Here is a 15,780-nt window from a genome sequence, read left to right as displayed (position 1 = left end):
GAACAGACTGAGCCCTTTTGTGAACAGGCTTGCTTAGGAACTTCAGAAAGTTGTGCTGTGTACCTTGACTGGTTTCTTGTGGGGATCTTTAGCGAAATAGAAAACAGTCAGCACCTTCTGCTTTTGAGGTAGGGGGACAGGCAAGTACAGGAAGGGGTCAAAGGTTATAGAAACCTGAAAGAAAAAAAAAGAGAGAGATGAGAAAACTCCAACAACCATATTCCTAAGAGACAGAAAATCATAATTATCTAAAATTTCACTGTTTTAACTAGGGCTGCACGATAAATCGCATGCGATACCGCTGATTACAGAACCGGCTTTCTGACAAGATGCGTTAAATATCGCATGCGATTTATCGTGCAGCCCTAGTTTTAACTGACTTCACGAATTTGAATCATAGCTCTTGATGTATTACCTTAGAACACACGGGACACACCAGCTTTGATTTGTACTGCCCCTGAAAGAGGTCAACAATGAAGGAATCGTTCCTCATTTTATGCCTCTGCCACGCCTCTCCTGCAACAACCTGCCAAACCACAAACAAGAGCAACGTTCAGAAGATTTATCATCACGGAAAAGCCTCCTGTGGCAACTTCACATGACACAAACTAATTATTTTTTTTTTTACTTACATGACTTTCAGATTTATTTATTTACTTGGTCTGCCTTGGTATTTGAATTCACATGTTCAAATGTCTCAAATTCAAATATTTGATTAATGACTTAAGTGTAGAATCTTTAATATTTCCTCTTCATTTTACATCATAATGCTTTGTCAATTGTCAGATATAAATTAGATTCTGAGTCTCAGATTGCCTGTGTGGTGTCAGACTTTTGGACTCTATTGGACATGCTTATTAGTAACACACTCTGCTCCATATCCAAGGATGCGGTATATGCAGTATGTTTTGAGACAAAAACAAGAGCTTACTTCATCCTGACGGCCGTCTGAGTCAATGGTCTCTGTGTACGGTTTGTTTTGGATGCGGTTCAGGTCTTCATGCAGCCCATCCAGCAAGAAAGCCATGAACTCCTGAGCATCATGCTGCGCGTAACCTGTAAACTGACTGGCCTTACTGGCAACTATAGCCTATGAAGAGAAATGAAACAACACCCGTATATTCTGGGTTGCTTACATAATTACATATGGGAAACTAGTGCTGGGCGGTATGACCAAAAATTTATATCACGGTACACTATTGCAGTGGGGAGATGAAGCTAAATATATCTGTGTTTCTGCTCTAGAACCTGTTCAGTGGCTCTCTCTCGTTCTCTTCATCCTCTGACTTAGTGCTGGGCGGTATGACCAAAAATTTATATCACGGTACTTTTCAAAATTATACTGGTTTCACGGTATATGACGGTATATTTTTTTCCATGCATGACCGGGTGTTAACCACATTTTCTACTGATTGAGAGAGGAAATACTGCAGTATATTAACTTAGAATGCCCTATTTTACTGTCATGATGAGTGAATATTGTAGAAAAATTCCACACTAAATAGTGACTAAACAAGACCCATTAATACATGTTAACCAGGAGTCACTCATTTATAATCGCGTCTGATAAAATCAACATGCATCTACACTAAAGAGCGGCTATGCGGTTGTGTTGGCTATATTACTTTTTTGTCTCATGCAGTGCACTGCCTCCATCTGAGTAACAAACTGGAAAAGAAAAAAAAAAGTGCGTAATATTAACAGACGAACTATGCTCATGTTTATAATTCCAAACAGTCAGTAAGCGACAGGTGCTTGGAAACACTGTTTTGTACTCATTTACTGACGAGTCTGCTGTGGTACGGCCAACTGAACAAGAGAGGCGATACTGCGCCAGGAAAGTCAGACCTCGCGCTCGCGGGGCAGTACTGGCGACATCTTCCAACTGAACTTTTGTATCATCACGTTCTACTAGTTCTACAGCTTCAGTTTCAGAGCTTTCACGCTTAGTAACGCATACAGCAGTGTCCTTGTCACAGTGCAACAGTGAAAATTGACCCCTCTCAAACAGTGTTCCGAACGTTGTTTAAACGACATACACCGGTATTGCGGTATTTTAAAAATTCATATCGTAAGAAAAATAAACACCGGTATTCGGTATGAACCGGTATACCGCCCAGCACTATGGGAAACTAGAAGATATGATAAAGGAGGATATAGGATATAGGACATGATTTTGTTGCTGCATGGATACCTTTAATTTGGAGGGTTGAAATGCGTGACGAGTGCCCTTCCACAACGCTCGAAGCAGAACAGCAAAGCTAATGGCCAGCCGTCCACCAGTGCCCAATGGATTATTACAGTTAATCTCTGACTCAAACCCACGGTCTGGAAACAACAAACACCACAACACCTGGGTAGGACACACAACCACATGAAAAAGAAGCAATTCTCATCAATTAAAATGCTACTGACCATGGAAATAATCCCTGAGCTCCCGTGTGTTGGAGAGGGACTGGATCACACTGTTCATAAAGCAAGTGTTTCCCAGATTGACCAGTCCAGTGAAGCCAGGGAGACACACTTTCTTCTCCTCCAGCCCAATGGATTATTACAGTTAATCTCTGACTCAAACCCACGGTCTGGAAACAACAAACACCACAACACCTGGGTAGGACACACAACCACATGAAAAAGAAGCAATTCTCATCAATTAAAATGCTACTGACCATGGAAATAATCCCTGAGCTCCCGTGTGTTGGAGAGGGACTGGATCACACTGTTCATAAAGCAAGTGTTTCCCAGATTGACCAGTCCAGTGAAGCCAGGGAGACACACTTTCATCTCCTCCACTTCTTCAGCTCTCTCACTGCCTGCAGGAGGAGTGTGAGTCATGGGCTGCACCATGCAGGTGGGCTTGGGCTGTGGACAGTCAAGGATATGTCATAATAACTGATAGTCCTGAGACAAGTTATGGCACATCATATGTGACAAACTGACATTGCACTTATTATTACCGTAGCAACAGTTGGTTCCTGTTTGAGGGACATGTGTTCGGAGACTGAGCGAGGTGCCACGGCATCCAGACCCAAGTCCTCTGGGGCGCGAGGGGGTTTGGCTTTCTCCTCTCCCACTCGTGGTTCTTCTTTAGCAGGAAGTGCATGCTGGCTGCTTCCTGGCTGGCTCTTTTCGAGCGTGGAAGGGCTGGAGGGCACGGCAACCTTGGCGCCCCCCACTGCACCTTAAACAGATGTCAACAGAGCTTGTGGTTAGCAGCTAAATATCATTGCTAATATTAAGCTCACTATCATTAACTATTATGCTCACCAAGGCTGCATTTATTTGATCAAAAAATGCTGTAAAAACAGTAATATTGTGAAATATTATTATGATTTAAAATAACTAATTTCAATTTTAATATATTTTAAAATGTAATTTATTCTGTGATTGCAAATCTGAATTTTAGCTATTACTCTAGACTTCAGTGTCACATGACCCTTCAGAGATCAGTCTATTGATTCTAATATGAATATTTTTGTGAAAACTCAGATATAATTTTTAAAAGATCCATTAACGAATAGAAATTCAAAAGAACTGAATTTTTAAGAAACAGAAATCTTTTAGTATCATTATAAACGTCTTTGCAATCACTTTTGATCAGTTTAATGCTTTTGCTGACCCTAACTTTTAAACAGTAGTGTATATGATATGAATTAACATAACCACAGCTGAACAATCATGATACAATTAATTTAGGACGCATCACTATACTAAAACTCTTTGTAAAATTTATCAGAACTGAATCTGAACCAAATGAGTAGAATCACTCTGCGTAATGATGCAATTTCAATAAAAAGATCAAAAGTGGTGATTCAATATAAAACTCAATATCAATATATAAACAGACCGTCACAGCTCTAGTAAAATGCAATGTTGGAGTGGCAGCTATATTCGAGAGAAGGCTATGTGGAGCAGTGTGGGTCAGGAGCCTGGCACCAACACAAGAACCCACTGGCACATTTGGCTTGACCCTGACTCACACTCGTATTGAGTTACTGGATCACTGCCTCTAGTCACATTCCTCTTCTTGACCATGCCCTCATTTCAACATGTAAAAACAAAAACAGTCCTGCTCTTTCCACAGTAATCATCTCATGCATGCCTCCTATCAAACATCAGAGCTCTATGAAAAGATCAAGGGTCTAGCTGTTCTTATTCAGCCAAACCTTAATCATGGACACACTGCTTAGGCAGCTAATACTATATTGTAGAGGTTGACCGATCGATTGGTTTTACCGATTATTTGACACTGATTGTTGATTGCTGGAACTATCGGCAAAATCCATGTCAATAGTTTTCTGGGTTGCATCCGTTGCTGGAGTGGCTGAGAAGGGTCCGTTGTCATTATACAGTGCGAGAGCAGCCTCTAGATGCGGAAATCACTGACACCTCGTGTTGTTTATTTTGACACGTGAAGCTGCGCGCTGCACAGAGCGTGAAACTTCAGATGCGGATTTAAATGCAGCCAACAGAAAATCCTGGGGGGGGGATTTCCACTGGGTACAGTACCTGGTACTTTTTTTAGTACCACCTCGGTTGAGGTTCCAAGTGAACCATACCGTTACCAAAACGTGACGTGTAAACTCTGCTGATCACGGATTGGCCGGAGAGAATCGTCACTACCTGCGTCACTGAACTTGCGACACAAACACTAGGGATGGGCGATACCCCTTATCTTGTTTTCGATATGATACCGATATTTTTCAAGGCAGTATCATCGATATCGATACCAATTCGATACTTATGCACTAAACTTTTAAATTATAAAATCTATGAAATTATTAAATTACTAAGAGTAAAATGGGTAATGAAAACCACTTAACTATGTGTTTAAAACGCATTTTAACCCGTTTAATCCCACATTTTTCCCAGACATGAAAATATCCAAATGATGTGTCATTAGTAACCCTTTGAAATAATCAATTTATTTTTTTTGGAAAAGTGTGTGAAAAATGTTATTTTATGGTCAGTCACAATTTTAACCGGTGGGATAATGTGTATACTGAATTAACGTATTTCTGCAGTCTTAAAAATTGTTATATATCTTAGCCCAGCTATTTTAAACTGTTTGATCACATTCTAGGGTTACTATTATGCATTAAAAAAACCCTTATACAACATTGATAGGAATACTGAGATTAAATACAAAAAAATACAACCATCAACGTATTTCAAAATTGTTACTTTTTTGTAACATATATCATCACATTTTTATATTAGTGCTACCAGTATTACAACATTAATATTCGAACTTATTTGTAACATTTGAACTTTTGATTTAGTGCAATATTTTGTACTGCCATTAGGGACTGCCAGTGAATGGCTGTTGCATGCATAAAATGCAACCTTTTTATTCTGACAGTGTATGATTTCTATTAACATTACAGAATAGAACATGATCAATATTATCTTTCAACGTTCAATTTAAATAATTGTAATTGCACAAACTATGTAGGCTACAATTTCAATTTGTTTATTGTGAAATAACTCAAACAAATATGTTTTTTTTTCTCTCTGTCCTCTGATAAGCATTGTTCAGGGCTGCCATTCCCAAAAGCTTTAATGCTTTCTTATTATACTTTTGGGAAACGCAGCCCTGTTTGAATGCACTGTCAGAAGTGAGTGAACGCTCTCTGATTGATTAGTTCTGTCTTGCAACATTTGCGTGTGTTCAGATGAGCAGGAAAATAGTTCTATCCTACACAATTACTCGCTAATAAAGGTTATTCGTCCAATTCAATGCATATTGTACGCATTATTATTATTATTATTTTTGTTAAATAAACAAAACCACTGGTAAATAAAACGCACCTTAGTATCGATATTTTTTTTTTAGTATCGATACTTTCGATACTCGCGTCAGTATCGATATATCGATACTTCGGATCGATACGCCCATCCCTAACAAACACAACAGAACAGCTAGATTTAAATCAGCACAGCCAGCGAAGGATCGAATGCAACTGTTTTGAACAAGTGCAACTTTTTTAACAACCAAAAAGTGGCTGTTTCGTTATCTGTTGAGGAAGTACAGACCTTCCTCTCGTTGATAGCAGAGGAGCGGATCCAGCGAGAGCTTGATGGGGCGACGCGGAATGAAAAAGTTTTTCAGGAGTCGCGGCAATAGAGGCGGCGCAACTATAACGACATGTGAATAATCCCGCCCACTCTAAAGCGGTACTGAACTGCAGTGGAAACGCAAACCGAGCCGAGCCGAGCCGTGCCGTACTGTACTGAGCCGTGCCGAGCCGAGTCGTACCACGCAGTGGAAAAGCGCCATTAGTTCCCCTTCTAGGGAACTCCATGCTGCCCCCCCCCCCTCTCCTAGGGGGTATAGTGTCTCCCTCTGGGGGAGCCATGGTTACATGCATAACCAGAGACATTCCCCTTCTAGGGAACTCCAATCTGTGCCCCCTAGGGAGCATTCCCCAATGTGGAGTTCCCTAGAAGAGGAACCATGGTTACATGCATAACCCAAGACGTTTTTGTTCAGTATCTAATTTTAAACACTATCAGTTTATTAATCGATATCGGCCAGTGTGGTCCAACCTAGCTATCGGTTTCAGTAAAATCGCTCAACCTCTACTATACAGTAGGGGTGTAACGGTACATGTATTCATACCGAAAATTTTCGGTACAGGTCTTTTGGTTTTGGTACGCATGTGTACCGAACAAATCATTCATTTTTTTTCAGGAAATTCAGACAACAAATGCCGTTTTGGTGCTCTTTGATGTGGCGTGTCATGTCGCTGTATACAAATGCCTCAGTTTTAATGGCAGAGCGGAGCGCGAGTGAGCGTGATCATCCCTTCATCTTTATTACTAGTTTTAATGCAAAATATACATGAATGAACATCTCACCCCTCACGCTCAATTAGTGTTTCAACCGCGGAAAGACATTAAAACAGCAGTAAATAAAATGTTACTTAGCATTAGGGGTGCTCCGATTGATCGGCTACCGATCACTATTGGTCGATAATCACGTTGGCATGTTTGATCGGCGGTCTCTAAAAAGGCCGATCTCAAAAAAACAATCTCAAGCTGATGACGCTGCCGTGAGAGGTTTGGCACGACATGCAGCGTCACCGTCTCAGTCTCTGTCCGGCGCAGGTGAAATAATTATAATGCTGAAGGTGAGGTACTCACCTTAATATTTCTTCATTAAATTACTTATAAAGTAATTTGAAAACCTTTGTGTGAGACGTAATTTCACAAACAGCGTGAGTGAATCACCGTGCGTGCACACTCTCTCTTTCTCTCTCAAAATACGCGAATCGCTTAAAATCACCACACATCGCCTCTGTCTATAAGCGAGCTGCACGCTGCACAGTTGACACAGGAATTGTCACTTGCACAATCGAGGCAGTGTCACATCGTCATTAAAGTTTATAAATTGCATTACTTTTTAATTCTTGCCAGTGTGTTTAACCATTCAGCGCTCGCGTGCTCTCCTGGAGATCGTGCACTCATGCACGGTGCGTATTTTTTCCGCGCTCATGTTAACGGATTAAAGCGTTCACTGCACACGGTTGCGGTCCGGCAGTGCGTTTCAGTAGTGGTGCGTCTGCAGCAGTGCAGAGATCGTTTCCGCACTGAGTATTGCTGCGCTGCAAGCGCTGAATTAAAGTAACAGCGCATAGTTTTGCTTATATTTATTGTGTTTAAACATGTCTGTAAAAGATTGTATTACTCTACTGTGTAAAAAAAGAATTGCAATGCTGAAAAAGCATTTTCAGTGACAATGTTTGGATTTGAAATCAAAATAATGGATACATGTTGTGTTTGTGGTAAACAACCACGGATCAGTAGCGGACTCCTGCGTGAAAGCACAGTCCCTGCTGCTTCCCCTCTCACAAGAGTCACCTAAGAGGGGAATTCCCCCCATTTTCAAAAATGAAATTCAGGTCCTGAATAAATGTCTAAAAATCCTGAATGGAGTATCACTATAAATAGTTATAAATTATAAAAAGAAGGCTTTAAAAAGATCGGTATCAGTGATCGGTATCGGCAGATACTGCTTTCTGTGATCGGCGATTGGTGATCGGCCTCAAAAATCCTGATCGGAGCACCCCTACTTAGCATTTCATTTACCTCAGCTACAGCTCATTAATTGCTAGAGAAATTAAGTCTAGTGAAGAGCATTTTCCGAAATATTAGACTATACTTCATTATATTTACTTTACCTGTTAGTGATGTCGTAATTATTTAAAGTATATGTTTAAATAAATATTTTATAAAACAAGTTATGACTCTGTAAATTATTATATTTCAACAACAAATATAAATTGTATAATTTAGAAATTAGTTTAAAAACAATTTACATGTTTGCATACAATTTTTTAATTTGAGTGTTGATTATTATAACCTAGTCCAAAATAAATAGTAATTGAATTTAAGTTTGGGCTCTGTTGTTAATTGTAACCTTACAGTAATGTAAAAGGGCTCCCTAAAGCTGAGGTAGATTCCTAAGAAAATTTTAATTACGGGTTCAAGCAAGTAGTGCTGAACCCCTATTGTAATTGTAAGGATTTTTATTATTATTTTTCCGCCGTAAAACTGATCGTGCAGACCAAACCGTAAGGCCTAGAGACTTGAAACTTGGCCAGATGGTAGCGCTCAATTTGGGGAGATCCTGTCAAAGACTCACACCAATCGGCCAATAGGGAACGCTACAGTGAACAAAAACGTGAAATCTCTTATATCTCCTAGACCGTTTGTCGTAGACTCAAAAATTAAATTTTTTTTTTCTGAGGTCTCAATAAAAAAAACGCGGAGTTTGGCCACTTGGTGGTGCTATAACAGGGGAAAAAAAACATAAAAATGGCTATAACTATGCACCCGTTAGTTTGATCGACTTGAAAATTGGTATGCAGCGTCTTGGTCCAAAGTGGCACAAGTGTCTATGAGGACATTCGCATATCTTAAAAAACATGGCCGCCATTGGCCAAACAAGTTTAAGCACCTATTAAACAAGGTTAACGGAGGTCAATCGGAACGAAACTCAGTGGGCATGTTAGACTCAGGGCCTTAAAGGTCTGTAAGAATTTTGAAAGAAATCGGCCACTGGTTGGTGCTAACGAGTTTTTTGGCTCTGTAATCGCGTGTTGTTTCACATATCCACACAATCTGCATATCATTTGATAGATCTCCTCATAATGCACAACTTTGCCTCAAGAACTATTGCTGTCAATCAAATTGTTCATTAAATATTCTCAATTATGTTAAAAACCTACTTTTGCAAACTAGTTCTAGGTTTTTTGCTCAATCTCGATCAAACCACTGCAGCGCATTTCTCTGGACTCTCTAGATCAATAATTATCAAAATAATGTTGAATTTTGTCCTTTGGTTAGCTATAACGGGGTCATTTTAAAAGGGGGCGTGTCCAAATATACCCAAACGCCTACAAAACCTAAACGAAAACTCGAAACTTTACGAAACATTGTAAAAACATGTGTCAGATGACTCTTAACAAGCATGCAAAGTTTCATGGAGATCAGACTGTAGGTGGCACTGTAACAGTAAAAAAAGTCTTCAAAAACCACAATATTTCTGTAATAAATGACCACAAATTGTAAGAAAAAATTATATATTCACACATACACTAGATCTTCATATCATGTGATAGATCTCCTCATTCTGAACAACTTTGCCTCTGGGACCAATACTGTCAATCAAACTGTTCATTAAATATTTGAGATTATTTTTAAAACCTACTTTTGTGAACTACTCCTAGGTTTTAAACTCAAAACCAATAAAATCTTTAAACTGGTCATTTTATAATATTTTCTTTACATAGTGTACCCAAAGGCCTATAAATCCTAAAAGAAAGCCCACAACTTCTCAAAACTGTGTAAAAATTATGCATAATTTCATTGTAAACAAGCATGCAAAATTTAAGAGAGATTGGGCAAAAAATAACACTATAATAGTTATAAAGGTTAAAAACACAGTGTTGTATGAGAAATTGCATGAAATTGCAGTTATAACCACTAGATGACAGCAGAAGACCACCAATGGGCTCATTCAACTTACTAAAACAGTACTGTTCACAGGTTTGCTTATGGATTCATGCTTGGACATTAATTTCTGTGTGTGTGTCTGTGAGCATATTCTCCATATTGGATGTATTTTACTGTCAGCCATACATCCAGGTTGGCCTAGACCCTAAAAGCATACCACCTTAAAGGCCTTAAACTGCTTGAACCCCGGTAATCACTGCTTGCAGCTATATACATTTATAATTGAATTTATTTAAAGAAAGAGCAATTTGTTCAGTAAACAATTGTTAAATAATAATAAAAAAACAATTTATGTTTAGTTTTTCCCCTCCTGCTGTACCTAAACCATACCGAACCGTGACGTCAAAACCGAGGTATAGGGATGTAATGATGAACCGCGAGCCGGTTGAAAATCGATTCAAATATGTGAAGATTAAAATCGGTTGAGATGCCAAACAAATCCCGATACAATTGGAGTAGGAGTTTATATGAATGTATCTCTGAGTGGAACTGACTGTCTTTAGAAAGGTTTATGTGGTATTTTCATTTCATTTTGCGTCTGAACAATACATATTAAAGTAGTATTCATAAGTGCAGCTCTGCTCCGTTTACAGCGCTAACCCAGGAAACACTGTATCACTGCTGTTCATAAGCGCCACCTGCTGGCAGAGAGTGAATTTGCGTCTCATTCAGCTCGTCTGCGGTTTCGTTCAGATGTTTTATGTAGTATAGTTTCACAAAACTAAAGTCAGACCATTCTGTTTTTGCTTCAAATTTCGAAATTATACAGTCTAATTTAGATTAAAAACTGCTTATGCTGCATTTATGCCTTAGTTTATTTATATGAAGAAATGTTGCTTATTTGTGCAACTAACTTATTTGATTTGGAGTTTGTTTTAAAATTTCAGTTTAGTTTTGTTATATTTCAATTTCACAAAGAAATGTGCAGCAAAAGCCTAATAAAAGGACACCTTTTCATTTACTATATGTCTTCAGTCTTTTGTTTGTTAAAAAAAATCGTGAGATAATCGAATCGTGAAATCAAAATTGTGAATTGAATCGAATCGTGAGCTGAGTGAAACGTTACATCCCCACCGAGGTACGTACCGAACTGTCATGTTTGTGTACCGTTACACCCCTACTATATAGTGTCATAAATGTAGACAAAATAATGTGCATGACATGATTGTGTGTTTAATTGTAAAAGACTGCTCAGAAGCAAATAGAATCCCGGCAGCAGACCTTGTGTGGCAGGTGCCTCCAGACCTCCCCAGCGCTGACTGTGTCTTTTCTTCAGGGTGATGTCGATACGGGACGGAGTGAAGGCAAAGCTGGACTGATCTGGCTGAATTAGATTCCTGAAACATCAGCAGACAGGAGCAATGAAGAAATCCTCAGAAACACACACTTGACCAGTGGATCGACGGAGATTAGGCTGCCCATCAGAAAGTCTTACCTGAGTTTAACCTGCCATTTAAAGACAGTGTTTGGTCCGCAATCCGGATGAAGGCGCAAAAAGTTGGGATCACTGTGGACAATTTCAACAATTAGTGTGAATGAAAGAGTTGGAATCTTTATTTCTGGACACTGTGTGGATGACTCTCTCACCTGGTCTGGAAGATAAGAGTGAAGTCTTGTTCCCTGAACAGCACCCTGGACGTCTGCCGGCAGATTTCTTTCAGGTAGACATTAACAACCATCAGGTCTATCCCTTTCTCATACGAGTCATTCTTCACAAACTTCAAGTTCACCATAGGCTCCGGACCTTAACACACATCAATCATGAGAAATAAGGTATAGTAAGAAGAGGCTTAGTTGGATAAAAATTTATTAGCCAATTAGTCACCGAAAAACACTGTCCGTGTTTGTTACAGACAGAACGTTAAAGGCTGGTTCTTGAGGTAATTACAGTGTATATTGGACAGGAAATCCAAACATTTGCCTATCATTCATCGACCTTAAATATGGATTATCATTTGAAATGGAAACATGTTAGTAGTTTACTCTAACATTAACCCAGAAAAATGTGCAGTATTAGGCGCATATCCAAGTGTTTGTGTGGAGTGTGGAAGCTATTAGCGCGCTTTCTGCATGACAGGGAGGCACCGGCGCAATCACTGCCATTTTATCCTGACAACAGTGGAAACAAAATACGCCATAATTTTTGCTCATTAAGATTAGAGTAATACATCATTCAAAACTGTAAAGGTAAACTCAATGTCAACAAAATTTTGTGCTTTTGTAAACTAAAAAAAACAAGATAAGCTTTCTGCCATCTCAGTTTCTGTGAACTGGAGAGTATCACAAAATGAAACGAAATTCAGTGTATAGGCTACTTGCCTGAAGTTGCCTCACAGATGTAAGAAATATATCTACAGAATGCTTGAAATGTGTACTTTTAATTGAACCAGTTCAAATCAATAACAAAAACTCTCTATAGTAAATACACTACCATTCAAAGTTTTGGGACAGTAAGAATATTTAAACGTTTTTTTTTTAAATAATTATCTTGTGGTCATCAAGGCTGCATTTATATGATCAAAATACAAAAAATGAAATATCAGTCTTTAGTGTCACATGATCCTTCAGAAAGCATTCTAATATGCTGATTTGCTGCTACATTTCTTATTATTATCAATGTTGAAAACCGTTGTACTGCTTCATATTTTTGTAGAAACAGTGATACTTTATTTGTCAGGATTCTTTGAGGAATATAAACCTCATTTATTTGAAATAGAAATATTTTGAAACATTATACATCTTTATTGTCTCTTTATCAATTTAATATGCTTGCTGTAAGAAAAACAAAACCTTACAGACCCCACACTTTTGAACTGTAGTGTATATTCTAATGTTGTGCTCTGACAGAACAACACATTATAGAAAACGTTATAGAGTTCCATTATGTAGAAGTAATTGCTATAATAATTCATTTATACCGGTATCTATTAGTATTTTAAATAGTATATTGCAGTAAGTGTGATGGCATTTTAACTCTTTTCTACTTTTCTTTCTTAAAAATGTTGTTGTTATTGAGTGTGGTTGTTGTGTATTATAGTGTGTGGCTGTTTTGTATTACTGCAGCTTTGAGTCAAAGACACATTTCCTGCAAAGGACAATAAAGTATAACTCTAACACTAACATGATGCCACAATTGTTCTTAACTGACCTTCTGTATCCTCCTCTTTGCTCCCTCCATGTGGATCCTCCTTGGACTTGTCTCTCTTCTCCTCTGTGCAGCTCTTTTGAGGAGACTCCTCTCTCTTAGAGGCTGTTGAAACAGGCCCCCCAGATACCAAATCATGAGATGGAAGCATTTTAGGGATCTGGGCATCAGCCTGTGGCTTTGTTTCATCTGTTCTGTTTTCTCGCTCATCAGATGTTATTTTTCCAGTTTGAGTTTTCAGTGGAAGAGAACTCTCCTCTTGCGCCAACTTCAGCTCACACACTGAGGAAACAGTCTTACTTTCATCTGCCTCAACCTGTAAACAACACAAAGGATGGACATCAGGATGTGAGAGACTCTTTTCCACCATTATATTTCCTGCTGATTGTTTTCACTTTCAAGTGAATTATTAGTCTCACCTGATCGTTGCTTTTTGGCCTCCTGTCCAGCTCTTTTTCTCTCGGTGAAGCCTGGCATCCTTGACTTTTAACCTGCAGCTGAACCCTGCTGTCTTTTGCATTGCTAGTTGAAGAGGCACCACTGCTCGCGGCTAATGCATGTGTTTTTCCATTAACTGCTGGTTTGGATTGAGACTCCTTTATCGAGCAGGGAGCTGTTGGGGTCTCTTTTGTGTTTCTGGAGGGTCGTGTGGTGCGCTTTGCGCTGGGCTCATTGATCGGGTCTGCTTTATCGCTCGATTTAATCTCAGCTACCTTCACACCTGTGCTCTCGGTGAGCTCCACCTGTTTGCCTTTCATCCCTCGTTTCAACCCTCGGTCAGGTTTACCTCGTTTCTGCTCAGCAGAGGTCACTGCAGGCATTTTCTCAATGATTTCGGCAGATTTTTCAGACTGCCCTGTGCTTGACTGGTGGTGGTTGCTGCCATTCTCTCCAAGGATGTTCACTATTTCGGTCTTTTTCTTGTTCTGTTCAATAAGGAACATAAATAAATAAAGCTTTATTGAGGGATCTCTGATCAGGAAAACATTTATGAATGCTCAAAGCTGCATATGTGCATGGCCATACACAGTTCTGGTACTATTCTCTCACAGACCAATATGCTTACTACACACACAAAAAAAAATCTAAATCACAGACCAATGTGATGATATATATGATATAATATTTGATATATGACATAACATTTTATATATATTTTTTGGAAAGTATGTGTAAATAAACCAGATTTTTAGTAATTATGTTTTTAGTTACTGTACAAAATAGAACACCCGCAAAAAGAAATAGCAATAAATTAGGTCAAAATTTGTTTTTAAAATCTTTCAGAGGATTATATAATAGAAGCTGAGTCTACCCAATAAAAATAGATTTTGTTCAACAAAAATAAAACATTTCATGAGAAAAAAAAGTTTGAAAAGGAGATGGACAGCTGGAGAAAGAGAGTGGAAAAGAATGAGCAGGTGCTCTTACAGCAAAGGTGGGCCATGTGTTGAGGGGGATCTTTTTGTGCATGACAAGCTGCAGAACATTTGTTTTCTCCTTATAAAGCAGTTTACTGCAGGAGGCTTCAATCTCTTCATGGAGATTACAGCTCCATTCACGGCCATCTGAGAAAACACACACAAAAAAGTAAGATTTTTTAAATGTCTTTGAAAGACGACTCATTTGCTCACCAAGTCTGCATTTATATGATCAAAAACACAGTAAGAACAGTAATTGTCAAACAGAATTGATTATATTTTAAAATGTAATTTATTCCAGTGAGACAAAGCTGTGATCAGCTGCAATCACTCCAGTCTTCAGTGTCACATGGTCCTCTGTCAAAAGACCAAGATGTATCAAATCAGACACAAGCACACATAATGTCCTTACCCGGCAGGCGGATGTGGCAGGCAGAATCAGAAAAGGCATAATCGATATCTTCCACTCTCAGCACCCCAGCATCTTCACAGTTCAGCCTCACTATCACCTCGTACGCATTCTGCTTCCAGTCCAGAAACAAGTCTACACAGACAAATGAACATTCATGTAGGCTGGATCGGTCAGAAACACATTAAATGACTGCAATTGAATGTATTATTTCATAAGCAGAGGGAAAACAAAAGAACATTTATCTACAGATAATACACAAAGGATGAACATAAACTAATAAAAGAGCAAAATCAAACCTGATTTCATGATAACGCTACACAACCTGATAGCCACTCACAGCCGGAATCACAACTAAGTTACACAAGTTACTCCCCTAACTTGTGCGGTGCGAGAGAGAACGCATGTTCCTCAGAGCCTCGGCACGCATCTTATATAAAACCCGTCACTGCGCAAGAGCGGTGTGGGAAACATCTTCATCAAGAACCTGGACAAGTCCATCGACAACAAGGCCCTCTACGACACGTTCTCTGCCTTCGGCAACATTCTGTCCTGCAAGGTGGTTTGCGATGAGAACGGCTCTAAAGGATACGGCTTTGTGCACTTTGAGACCCATGAGGTCGCAGAAAGAGCCATTGAGAAAATGAACGGCATGTTGCTCAATGACCGCAAAGTGTTCGTCGGTCGCTTCAAGTCTCGTAAGGAGCGTGAGGCAGAGATGGGCGCTCGCGCCAAAGAGTTCACAAATGTTTACATCAAGAACTTCGGAGAAGATATGGATGATGGGA

At 39.2% G+C, this 15,780-nt stretch overlaps 1 protein-coding gene across 4 annotated transcripts in view; it reads right to left on the bottom strand.

Moving 5' to 3' along the window:
• Nucleotides 1-15,780, bottom strand: part of LOC107671985 (ubiquitin carboxyl-terminal hydrolase 19-like) — a 36,535-nt gene that overhangs the window by 10,519 nt on the left and 10,236 nt on the right. For 3 of the 4 annotated variants that reach the window (XM_016465002.1, XM_016465005.1, XM_016465006.1), the window contains exons 3-16: nucleotides 14,996-15,127; nucleotides 14,594-14,730; nucleotides 13,585-14,091; nucleotides 13,169-13,481; nucleotides 11,608-11,764; nucleotides 11,456-11,527; nucleotides 11,242-11,357; nucleotides 2,958-3,181; nucleotides 2,785-2,862; nucleotides 2,416-2,530; nucleotides 2,195-2,328; nucleotides 932-1,090; nucleotides 416-526; nucleotides 64-174 (exon numbers count right to left, since the gene is read on the bottom strand). In XM_016465002.1, the coding sequence (XP_016320488.1) occupies nucleotides 64-174; nucleotides 416-526; nucleotides 932-1,090; nucleotides 2,195-2,328; nucleotides 2,416-2,530; nucleotides 2,785-2,862; nucleotides 2,958-3,181; nucleotides 11,242-11,357; nucleotides 11,456-11,527; nucleotides 11,608-11,764; nucleotides 13,169-13,481; nucleotides 13,585-14,091; nucleotides 14,594-14,730; nucleotides 14,996-15,127 (2,366 nt within the window). The remainder of the gene's footprint in view (nucleotides 1-63; nucleotides 175-415; nucleotides 527-931; nucleotides 1,091-2,194; nucleotides 2,329-2,415; nucleotides 2,531-2,784; nucleotides 2,863-2,957; nucleotides 3,182-11,241; nucleotides 11,358-11,455; nucleotides 11,528-11,607; nucleotides 11,765-13,168; nucleotides 13,482-13,584; nucleotides 14,092-14,593; nucleotides 14,731-14,995; nucleotides 15,128-15,780) is intronic. The other variant, XM_016465004.1, reaches the window with a different exon arrangement.

Source organism: Sinocyclocheilus anshuiensis, unplaced genomic scaffold (assembly GCF_001515605.1).
Source record: "Sinocyclocheilus anshuiensis isolate Anshui unplaced genomic scaffold, SAMN03320099.WGS_v1.1 scaffold1053, whole genome shotgun sequence".
NCBI classification, from domain to species: Eukaryota; Metazoa; Chordata; class Actinopteri; order Cypriniformes; family Cyprinidae; genus Sinocyclocheilus; species Sinocyclocheilus anshuiensis.
This window is presented reverse-complemented; position numbering and strand designations above follow the sequence as displayed.